The 12,197-nt window shown below is 45.5% G+C and overlaps 1 protein-coding gene across 1 annotated transcript in view; it reads left to right on the top strand.

Moving 5' to 3' along the window:
- The window catches only part of T265_14033 (hypothetical protein), a gene marked incomplete at both ends in the record, with an annotated part of 33,079 nt that extends 23,063 nt beyond the window's left edge, over window positions 1-10,016 (top strand). Inside the window, 4 exons of the mRNA XM_009171703.1 lie at window positions 2,226-2,865; window positions 5,992-6,272; window positions 8,396-8,469; window positions 9,443-10,016. Coding sequence (XP_009169967.1) covers window positions 2,226-2,865; window positions 5,992-6,272; window positions 8,396-8,469; window positions 9,443-9,512 — 1,065 coding nt within the window. The remainder of the gene's footprint in view (window positions 1-2,225; window positions 2,866-5,991; window positions 6,273-8,395; window positions 8,470-9,442) is intronic.
- Window positions 10,017-12,197: the final 2,181 nt, after the last annotated feature.

The raw sequence follows: 12,197 nt of genomic DNA on the forward strand, positions 1-12,197 counted from the left end.
AACGTCACATCATTTCAGCTGCCAGAGCGGGAAGCCAAACCGTGTATGGCTTACTGTACTAGCCTGGTCCATTTTTGATATTGAGGTTAGTGTTGAGCTACCAGATGAATTTCTATGTCATTGTGGGACCTCAGTCTAATCTCCAAACCTGGTAACCTTGCCATCCCAAAGTGTCTGTTGAAGTCCTGTGTGCGAGCCATGCCTATTCCTTATACGCTGAACTTGAGAGACTTTAGGTTATACGCCGCAAAATTTCTGGGTACCGGTTCTTGCAACGCACTCTGCAATAAATGGAACAATAAGCTGCTCTAGCTCTCATACTGGCCTCGCTTGAGATTGATGTGTACTGTGTTTCCGAAAAAATAATTCAGGATACAAGCACAATAGTTGAGCTAGCTGTCCCTTCATTCCCCACTCGTTTCCGGCTGTGCGCCTCTGGCTATTCAGAGGCCGCTGCAGTAGATTGTGTGGGTTTTGACATCGTCCCGTTGGAGAGGGTCCTTAATTGGCTAGGTACCCGTTTATAGTCACCTCTGTGCGGTTTGTCTGGCAGATTCAGGCCAGAGCCATCCCGTTCTTTGGTACGCACCTTGCACACACCAAATATTGGGTCGCACTCCTGGACATACAGCAACTGAACACGCCACTTGCAATCGAGAGATAGGCACTCGAAGTTGTGGGACGTTTCACGTACCTTGGAAGTTGTATCATTTCTGATGGTAGTGTAACAGATGAGGCCGATTTACAAATCTGCAAGGCTCGGGTCGCGTTTGTTAGTCTGAGGTACCTATGGCGTCAAAGGGGTATGTCCCTGAATCTCGATGGACGTGTGTATCAGGCTGAATTATGGGCTGTTTTGCTGTATGGCTGTGAGGTATGATCTTTACGAGCAGTGGAACTGAGACCTCTTTATGCCTTTGCCAATTGTCATAGGCGAATCCATAGTAAACGCAGTTGTTGGGCAACGGAAGCTCCAGTCGAAGAATGTAATCAGCACCACGAGCTGCGCTATTTATGCCATGTATTACGCATGTTAAATCATCGTTTACCGAAGAGTACTGTTTTCCGTGTCCAATTTAGAGTGGTGCAAACAGAGGGGTAGTTACTGTTGGGCCTAACAGAGGGAAATCAAATCGATTCAAAAAAGTCTGGCAACTATCGGTGCGATTCGTCCTCCAGGATGGAGCCCCCTGGTTGGGCACTCAGCAGGATATAGCTTCGGACCAATGGCAATGGCGTTCTTGTTATCAGTTTCTATCCAAACTGTCAGAAAGTGTCCAGAGATGTAGTACCTCAGAATGTGGTAGGCTAACACCGAGTCCTTTCCCTTTCCGCTTTTATTGTTTTCTTCATAATAAGACACAAATAAATTATGGTAGTGCGGCACTAATGCATCAGTGTTGGACACTGATGTTTTGATGTTGGTGATGATCTTGCAAGGTGGACACCGACAGCTGATGCAGGATGGGGCGGCATCCGGAAGATGGACAGTTTTAATAACCGCACGTCACGTCGATTGGGCGGATTTGTCAGGTGCTGGCTTAGGGCTAAGCGAAGACATGCGTCAATCAATCTGGATCGAGCATCAATAGCTCGCGCTTCTCGTCTCCACGAAGATTCCAGTATGACCTGGAGCATTATCTGGTGACCCCATAAATGTAGTTGTACTGGGCTTGCTTGGTCTTTATGAAGGGTTGTCTGAAGCTGTCGTGCCTTTTCATATACCATAGTGAGCGGAGCAGGAAACCAAGGACCGACATAGAAGTTGCACCACGGTCAGCAAGCCACAACAGACCGAAAGATGTCAAATATCCTAACAAAATTAGGAATATGCGAACGCTGCGAAAAACAATATCCTAAAGACAGTTTGACTGCAGGATGAAATCCAAAATAACCTCTTCCTGTTAGTTTTGTTTCCCATTTTTGAATTTCTAGTTAAGCTTCTTGATACCGATAATCTATTGGGAATTGCAAGTGATTGTTCTCGTTTCAGATGTGGTCGTCAGTGTGACTGAATCCAGGTTCATTATAATGACATATTCGGCTCGAACCCAGCGAAAGCCTGCGTTATCTGTGCGGACTCGTGCTCTAATTCACAAATATCACGAACGGATTATTACTCAGCGAGTCATGGGCTGGAATAGCTGTGAAATGCGTCTGCGTGCTCGATTAAACAACTGTGTACCATGGGAAGTTACCACCCGGTCTACATCCGCTGAAGACAGGTTCTCCAAGGTAAACTCAGACGACGTCACTTCCTTGTTGTTAGTGTAGCCAGTGAGATTGCTGCACTTGGTGGAGAAAGCCGTGCACCTGTTAGTCAAACTGGCTCGTCTGCCTGTTCTACCGCCTCCACGGAATCTGGTTCCATTGTCCAGTGTAAATGGGATGGGTGTGGAAGTTCGCTGGAACAGTCCCAGCTAGTTACACATATTCAACACGTCCACGTACTGCCCCAAATGGTATCCAATCGGCGCAAATGTTTTGCTTGTCTATGGCGAGACTGTCGCGTTTATCGTCGGCCGAGTGTGTCCGCTGCATGGTTGGAGAGCCATATTTTGCATCATACGGATGCAAAAGGAAAACCGTTCAGGTGTATTTTTGACGGATGTACTCTTCGATTCTCGACTTCCATTCTATTGGAGCGTCACGTGCAGCGTGCCCATATGCGTGTCACACGTACGCAAACAGGAAGCTTGCCAGCCCAGTTGACAAACACACTATCCTCTGTGAATGAGTCTCCAAAGCTAATGACCAGCACTGCAGGACAATCGTCTAACGGAGCTTTGGGCCAAATAACAGCGTCCCCGACCCAGAACGGTAAGCGGAGTTCACGTAGACGACGGAGAGTTCGCAACTACCGAGGTGAGTTCCGATCATTACCGTTGCCTTTCTCTTTGACTCAAACACTGCTTCCGTTCCCAGGATGATTTTTCTAGTTTGTAGGTAGTGGAGAGATTTCGAGTTTTCCAACGCTCTATCGGATATTTTTTCTTTCCCTGTTTGCAGTCTACCTTGTCACCCTGAGCTGCCCCTGTTCCTACTGAACATGTTTAGAATTTACCGTTGTTCTGTTCGCCCTACTGGGCATTTCAGTTGTATCCGAATCGCTCAATCCAGCCGGCCGAACAGCAGTCGTCTACGCGGCCTGAGCTACCTGCGTTCCCCTCAGTAGCAAATGATTGTATTTACGGCATTATACTGCCTATTCTTGTCAATTATGCGAATCAGGTCAGGGATGTCCGCAAGTAACCCGCTGTGGTGAGATTATCAGATATCACAAGTTTGAACTCTCTAGCTATAGGCTGATTTTGTTGCTTTGTGCCGCGTGTTGTTTGGATTTATTCTTCGTCGTATTATCTACCTCTTCATGAACGATGGAACGTCGACGTCTCGTTGCGCATCAACACAGAGATCATAATACAGAGCTTCGACCGCACTATTACAGTGGGTTCCGGTAGGCAACCGGAATAACGTAAATGTCTGTGTTTAAAACAATAAACGATGCCTCTTTTTGTTGCCTGCTAAAACTCCAATGAGGTGTAGAGCAAATGCACTTGAAGGTTATATCTGCCATCGTCCAAAGACCTGACACCCAAACAGCTGTTTTAGCTGCGGACCCGTATGTTAAGGTTCGGCAATGTGCAAGCAGTATATACTAATTTTCGTCATCCTGGATGGTTGCTATTATCATACTTGACGTGGTATATAACCAGTCTTGCTGGCGCGCATGCTTTCACTTCGTAGCTAATGTTTGTCTCTCTGCGTTAGACTTGATTTGGGATGAAAATCATAATGGTGCCGTTTGAGAACACGCGTGATTTCCCACTCTGAAACAGTACTATTAGGAGAACCAGCTCCAAACGTAATGGGACTACATAACTGCCAATGGAATAACCGTTTTTCGTTCAGACAGATTTCATTGGTTGTTCTTTACTCACCCTTGACAGATGTGTTGTATTCTTAGTATCACTTTTGACCGCTTGCAAGCAGCAGTGATCAATGGAGCAACTGGCTCGCACGTTCATTGACTTTTCTGGTTTGGCCAAGCGCACCAGGCAATAGTGATCAATGGAGCAACTGGCTCGCACGCTCATTGACTTTTCTGGTTTGGCCAAGCGCACCAGGCGATCAAGCGGCTATCCAGCCCGGGGTTCACGGTAATAGGAAGGCATTAAGGGACTGTAGTCCACAACAAGTACCTGAATCCGTTTACTTCAATGAAGCTTCAGTATGTAGACTTCTCTCTAATTTTACCTTAGAGGTGTTGGGTGTTTAACTCTTATTTGTACCCTTTACCAAGGTTCCCTTTCTGTATTGTTTTACCGTAGTTAGGAGCTACAATGTACGACTATTGTATTGTGGACAATATTGCAGAATATGGGTAGCTCGGGTGTGCCTTCCGGTGATATGTCCGGTGAGCTTGGCAGTCTAAATGTTGTGTTGTTGGTGATTATGAGGTTGAGGATAGTTCACTCGATCTCGTGAAGCAATCGATCAGCGCTCGTGATTACTTAACTAGATCACGATGATGTCACAAATGATATATTCTTTTGAGTCTCCAGCAGTGTGGAGACTATTGCGTCTCGCCGAATCATGATCGCTTTATCGTGTATGCTCCGCAATAATTGCGTGCCTGACTTACTACCGTGAGTGTGTCCATCCTTATTTTCATAAAGTGGAGCTGAAAATATCAATGACGTTCTTAACGACCTAAACTCGTCCAACTTTCCTTCCTAGGTTTTTTTTACTCTTTTTTGATTGTTCAGTTCGGTCAGTCTTTTGTGTGCTGTTTACATTTCAATACGTCACTTTCGTAACAAACCAAAATGTTGTGATGAGAAATACCCGTTTTGCCCTGGCTCAAAAGATAGAACAAACTTGGAACATATACTGCACTTCTTTGGGCGCTTGAGGCTGCTGTTTCTCCAGCCTGATTTCCAACTTTCAATCGCTTGACTCCGGTATCATCTTATCAGTTAACCTAATATCTAGAGAGATTCTACTCAGATATTTTACCATCACAGTGCAAATACAGTAATGAAGTAACTTTTTTACTTCCCAGTTAATGAGTTTGGCCATAAATGGCCCCATGGAATGTTGAATGTCCGAATAATATCCCGCTTCAAAAACGGTGGCTTTGAACTACTCCAGAAAAATACTTTATGTCTCTAGCGAAATACACTCATTTTCTTACTTAATGGAATGTTGAATGTCCGAATAATATCCAGCTTCAAAGACGGTGGCTTTGAACTACTCTCTAGCGAAATACACTCATTTTCTTACTTGTTTGGTTTTGACGGGATACTCACCTTCGACTGCGCCTACCTGATGAGTCCCTAGAAGGGCGAAACCGGTCGTGGGCTGTCCAAGAGCTTTCAGCAACTTTGTGGCTAGTGTATTGCGTCTATAAGTTTTTGTCTCGTTCCGATAGACTTCGTTCTAATTTTCCTCAAGTACGAGACCGTCACCGTTGGTCAAGGTGAACAATTGTGTCCATGCCTAACAAAGACTATTGCAAACACCTCCAGAAAACAATGTTTCCACCAGCCATACGGTGGATGCAGTCGGTGACAGTTCGTAGCTATCTATGGAATATTTTGTTTTGCTATGAGTTTATTAAGGATAAACGTTGTAAGAAGTCTATGTCGATCTATATTAATATTACGATTGCCATAAGTTATATACCAAACCGTAATCAGACATGTCTATTTGCCCCTGGTCCTGATTTTCTGAAGGGGACTGTTGTGCGAGAGTTGAATGTCATGGTGTCTTATACCCAGGAGGCGTTCCGAAGGCAGCCGGCCATGACTAGGATTTTTTCACCTATAGTCTCCATCCATCAAGAGGTGAAGCTTCCGTCGCCGTTCATTTTTCCATCCTCATCCGTTGTTCAGGCTTTCGATAGCCTCCCTTAACTACCTCGTTCTCCGTTAAAATGTATCTCGCAGACGTTCATTGTCATTTTTTCAATCGCTTACCGCCTCTCAGTTCGCCGACCTGATTTCTATGACCGAAGAAGCCACTATGTTATCCAGAACCGTCTGAAACTAGGACATCTATTAGGGTCCAGCGAATATACGGTCGGGTTACGATCCGATGACCATTTCCAACATCGACGGATGCCGAAGCCGTTGATGGTATCTCCTTCCAAACCTCGCCTTCGATCGGCTAATGGTTGCCCTCCTACATCGTTTGAAAAGAACACACCCTCTCCATCCTCGGAATTGCGACGGAATCGGTTGGCAATGCTTTTGACAATGCCCCACACCGTATGTTCACTTTATATGCTTGTGTCTGTTTTCTCCACGCCCCTGTGTAGATATTTTCCTCCCCGAAACTTCAGCAAAGTTACAAAATCACACTGAACTCATACATGTAGCCGACGTGTTTTTGGCCGCACCCATCATAAGCCAAAAGATGGGTGACTGTACTCTACTCATGCACCTAGCCGAGTTATGGCGACTGAAATACGTCGAACTTCGTGTTATAGGGGAGTGGTGGTAAAACCAGGTCAAACCAAAAGGACGATGCTGTACTAAACCCGCTCGTTTATTTAATCACCTTAATGAAAGCCTAACAAGTCACCCAGTTTTCTGCTGTCAAGCCAGCCTACATCGTTCATGCAGTATTGATTGAATCCATGATTGGTAACAAAGTAGTCGTACCAGTCATCACTCATGGATCAAATTTCTACATCCATGGTTCAGTCAGCTAACGCTTGCCAATGGCACGTGTTCCGTTTGTCCTAAGGTCTCCTCGCAGTTTTCCTTGGATGACTGGTGGGACCGAGACTCCCGTAACTGAGACCTAGGGATGTGAATATTTCAGTATCCATAGTGAGGACTAATTGTCCCGTGTAAAGCATTTCTGGTTGTGTTCTGTGAACACTCTCGCTTCTCAAGAGGAATACCCTCCGGTAGAGGCTTTTTGCTCGCTTAAATGACTTCTTCCAGAAGTTCTGTTGTTTGCCAGGAGACTTCTTATTGAGAAGCTTAGTGTGAATCCTCTCAGGCCCCACAGAATGGTTTGCTTCCTATCCCCAAAGTGCAAGGGCATACCACCGATTTACAGATAGATTGGAAGTTATCGTGGTGACGCAAGGGTAGAAGTTGCAAGCAATATCCAACTGCGACAAGGACTGATAAGCTGAGAATCAGCATATTCCTTTCAGGATTCTTTCATTTCGGGATCTATTGTCAACCTCAATACATACACATCAACTGAAACTTTCCGTTCGCTTCGAAGGATTCTTTCTTTTTGGGGCCGAAATCAGTGAGCGTCTCTCGTCACGTGGTCCTTATTTCACAAGAAATGACTATATCTTCTTATTCCAGCTTTCGCATAGGTTCAGTTATCCATCAGGAGTCAAGATGCCGTTGTGATTCGACTGTCATCGGCAACCTTACCGTTATCATCCGAATTTCAAACTAATCTACATTCGTCAGGATAGCCACAAACTGAGAAGCTTTCAGGTGGATGCTCCTAATTCCATTGACAAGTTGTTCGTTGGTTTCACTTGAAAGACGCCATCGAATGCGGATTTTGTGGTGTATTCTCTCACCAAACTCCTTGCTGTTGTTTTCCGTCTCGCACAAAGCACTGACATCTAAATACATGGGTGAGCCAACAAAAAGCCAATATTGAAGTTATGTACCCAGCTGAATGACCCTCAGCCAAGTGACTGCATAATGACCTTCACATTTTTCAGTTCAAATGACATATACAAGGTGTCGTGATTTTTTCCAATCAACGCAACTGGATTGCTGGATACTCTTCAGCAATCCCATACTGGTTTTGCCCTTCTTGGAGTTCATCGGGGGGCGTAGTCCTTGAGTTCCCATCAACCTTATTTCCCACCTGAATATACAGTGTGATGTTCAAGTTGGGAATAAAGTTGATCGAAACTCGGGGACTGTACCCACCTGTTGAGTCCCAATAAGGCCTAACAATAATAGCAGTCATTCAGCTGCAGCATCCGTTCGGTGCTGTGTCAACCGGATGAAGCACGAGGGCTAAGGTACTTTCAGGTTGCTCATGCCCAGACAGAGGCATTCAAAATGCAGAGGTTGGGTTCGAACCGCAGACCTTGCGGCCAGTAAGTTCGCGCCTTAACCCCTAAACTACCTCGAGGTCAAGAGGGCCTAAACCCGTAGTGGGATGTAAGGGTTTTCGGCTACCTTATAAGAAAAGAAAAGGAGACAGCTTCCTTCCTACTTTTTCAAGCAATTATATTAAGACACACCATATTCGACCACTTTTGTAGCTCTTACGGTACATAGCTCGATACTGCCTACATTCATCTTGATCGGACACAGAGCCCGATGCACATTGAATGCTCCTTGTAATTTATATCGCTCATTTTACTTTGCCTATTGCCCAACCCCTATTATAGTACGTTGGTCAACGCTTATCGGACAATAACCAACTGGAGGTCTTAGTGCGCTGGACGAGCGACTGCAGCTCCAAGTAAGTCATTCTCGAATAATGACCGATTTGCGACCATCTGTTTTGAACCAGCACATCTGTACTTAAAAACCGCGCTTCGTTCTTATCCTGCTGTACTCATGGGATCAAGGGTTTTCCCTGCATATAATGAGTATAAAACAAGTATGCAGCTGTGGCAATGTTTTGGCACCTAACTACCATGCTACCCGTAGAAAGCATGGGGGCTGAAGTGTTGCCAGGTTTCCCAAGCCTAGACGGATACAATCGATAGGCTAGGATCGGGTTCGAACCGGATGCAGATTCACGAATAATGCAGATGCGTTGGCATGCTTATTTTTCAATGCCCACATACAGCGCTTTGCGTACGGTTGCTACTCGCAGTCAGTGCATCGGCTGCGAACGCTACACCAATAGTTATGGCAATACTAATTGTCACGTGAAAAGTAACTACTACGTGCTATCACTTGTTGCTTCAAGTAACACCTGACAATGGCGGAAGGTACGCTAGGCAAGGGCTGGTTTAAGAAATTTTGACTTTTTTTGGTCTGGGATTCCCGTTTACATCATGAACTGGTGGATGAGATGTTAATAGCCAATACCCCTTTATTGTTGAGTAAATAGGAGTTGTGGGACTGTCGAGCAATGTCGTTTCGACCAAAGAAGCTTGCAAGCTGATCCTGGAATTCATGTTTTCGCTATTAGGTGCGATGAACCTCACCACTGGCAACAATAGACGACACTTTCCCATTGATTCCAGCTTAATGACCGCGTATTTTGGAGTAGCTGTTCCATCCATCCTCATTTCATCGGTTTAAACATACCCGACAACGAATACAGTGTTCTTGTGTACTCGATAGCCACGTGCTAATTACTACCTCCAGCATCGTACGCGCACTCATAACAATGGCTGTCAGTTCGAGTACTGGTTTGCTTTAACGGAGTCTTCGTGATCTTTTCGTTGCATCTAGAGATCACTCATTTTCTGTTTTGCTAGCCAACCTCTATCCACTTGGGTACCTGACGAAGAGCTTCAGGCTGCCGGTCTCCTCGGTTCGATGATGTGAAATTTTACTTCACGAGCGCCTTGCCGCAATTTTCGACAATGTCTTTCCGTCCGCCTAATTTTCACGTCTGCTTTTGCCAATCGGTCTTTGAGGCCGAAGTTTTGCAGTGAACACTATATTCAATGTCATCTATACCTGGCTAACCTGAAATCCTTCCAACTTGTGCAGAATCTGATCTCATGGCGTCACCGAAAGGTTATGTCATTACTCAAGCCGTTCTCTTTTCTCCCACGTCTGGCGTGAGGCCGAACGTGGATTGTGTTATCTTGTTTTGCCCATCTATTGTTTTATTCTTTCTGGTTTAACTTCTCTCTCCATTGTTATGTTGTTAATTTGCTTTGTACACAAACACTGTTGACCTCATTCGTCTAACTAACTTTGGTTAACTTCTTATGTATATGTTGTTTCGCCGCTACCTGCCCGCCAAACCACTCGCGTTTCCCTGTCACTGCTTTACATTTGCTAGGTTTGTTATCTTTGCGTATCAAATGAATAATGTTTTCCTTCATCTGCGTCCTTTCGTTTCCATTTCAAGGATGACAGTACTCATGAGCGCTCACTGTCCGGATGCCAAAAAGATCCCGTTCTCCAATACGATTCCTTCTTTGGTCAAGGCGAATGTTGAAATACTTGGGAGTGAACTCAGATCAAAGACCTCCCCGTTGTCGAACGGTTGTTCTGTCGACTAAATTAACGAGAGTGCTTGCTCTCCATCGCAGTCGTAGATTTGAACTCATTTCATTCCACCTTCGGCTAATGGATAATAAGCCATGTATATGACTTCCTCAGTGGACCAGTAGTTGACAAGATCCAGATACTCACGGGGCATTGGTGTGAATTGTCACAAAGTACAGGGACTCGGTAGATCTTGATATGGGACACAGCATAAACGAAGTTTCACATCCGGCACCACTAGCCTCACTTATTGGGTAGGTGCTGTATCACCCAGGCTACTGAGGATGCTTGTCCTCCGTCACGTTTATGAACTTGAACTTCACACCTTTGCTTAACTCACTGACAGTTGGTATATGTCAGCATCACGAGCCCTTTTCAATACCCACCAAGCACCCGTCCAGTTTATAACAATGGATGAACAATGATGAAGTTTCATCCACCCCGCCGTCAACAACCACAATCCAGCGTGAGCTATCAAACCTCTAGCGCGACAAGGCATCTGGTACGGATAGCCTACAGCCCGCAATCTTCAAAGAAGGTGGCGTGGTCCTGGTGACAGTCTGACAACTATAATGCAGATTTGGAACGGGAACAGAATACTAGTCGAATGCAGCTCTTCGACCAGTCTTCTAAAACGACACAAGAACGTCATGCAAAAATCATAGTGGCATCAGCCTGGTATAGGTTGCATATAAGGTGCTTTCCGCAATTATTTTGCGTAGGTTGATCGATTATCGAGAGAAAAATTCGAGAGGATTAAGCTGCGTTTCACTCTGATCAAGGGTACATCGACTATGTCTTTACCTTGAGACAATTTTTCAAGTGCCACTTGACACGTCCCACGTTGATCGTTTTTTCTTGTCTGAAAGCCTACTTTGATTCTGTCGATCTTCAGGAACTTTGTCAGTGTCTGGCGACCAAACGTACCCCTTCCAAATTTATATCCCTTATGAGGGCTCTGTATGCGAACTCCTGTGGGTGCGTACAGGGCACCCGAGTTCATCAAGCCCAGTGGTTTTAGACAAGGATACCCTGTCTCACCGTTCCTTTTCAACTTTGTTATTGATATGCTACTTGAAATTTCTCCTATCTTTGAAACCTCGTGGGTCGAAATGCTCCTGGGACGTTCCATCACAAACAGTATGCGGACGATGTTGCACACGTTGGTTCAGATCTTTCAAAAATGCAAACCATTTTAAACCTAAATAACTCTGCCACACAGTTTAGCATGCGCTTCACACCTGCAAAGTGTATAGTGCTGCTACAGGATTGAGTAGGATCAAACCCACTTCTCATGCTTGCAGACGAGCCGGTCGACGTGCCTACAGGTGAAGTAGAACCATGGACGGTGAACGTGGAACCACCTACGGCTTCGGAGGTTTACCAGGCTGATGCCACTATGATTTTTACAAGACGTTCTTGTGTAGTTTTAGAAGACTGGTCGAGGAGCTGCATTCGACTAGTATTCTGTTCTTCTTCCAAATCTTCTGCATTGTAGTTGTCACACTGTTTTCCCACCTGGGCAGTTGTGTAAGTCCCGACGAACTGTCTGGAGGTAAGATTTTTTCGAATCGGGGAAACCAGGGCGGTTCCTGCCAGCCTCCAACACCTATGGCGCCGACGTGACGTGAGTTTGTCTGTCAGTGAGGGTTTACGCTGCGGCGGGGCGACCCATACTGCTTTATGGGTCAGAGAGGTGGCCTCTACGCGCGGAGGACATGCGGAAGACGTCAGTGTCCAACTATCGGTGTCTCCGCAGCATTGGTCAGGTCTGGTGGGAACATCAGATCGGTAATGGTAAGGTAAACCAGATGGTCCTAGGAACTCTCGCGCGATAGCTGAATTACTCACGCTTCATAGTTTGCGCTGGTTAAGAAACGTACTCCGCGTGTCAGAAGACCGTCTACCTCGCAGAGCTCTTTTCGCCCAGCTCTGTGCAGAGTAGAAGCGACCAAGAGGTTGGATTTGTATGACCTGGTAATCTCGTATGAAAACACAAACCAGTAAGCT

The sequence above is a fragment of the Opisthorchis viverrini genome (assembly GCF_000715545.1).
Source record: "Opisthorchis viverrini unplaced genomic scaffold opera_v5_132, whole genome shotgun sequence".
Classification (NCBI taxonomy): Eukaryota; Metazoa; Platyhelminthes; class Trematoda; order Opisthorchiida; family Opisthorchiidae; genus Opisthorchis; species Opisthorchis viverrini.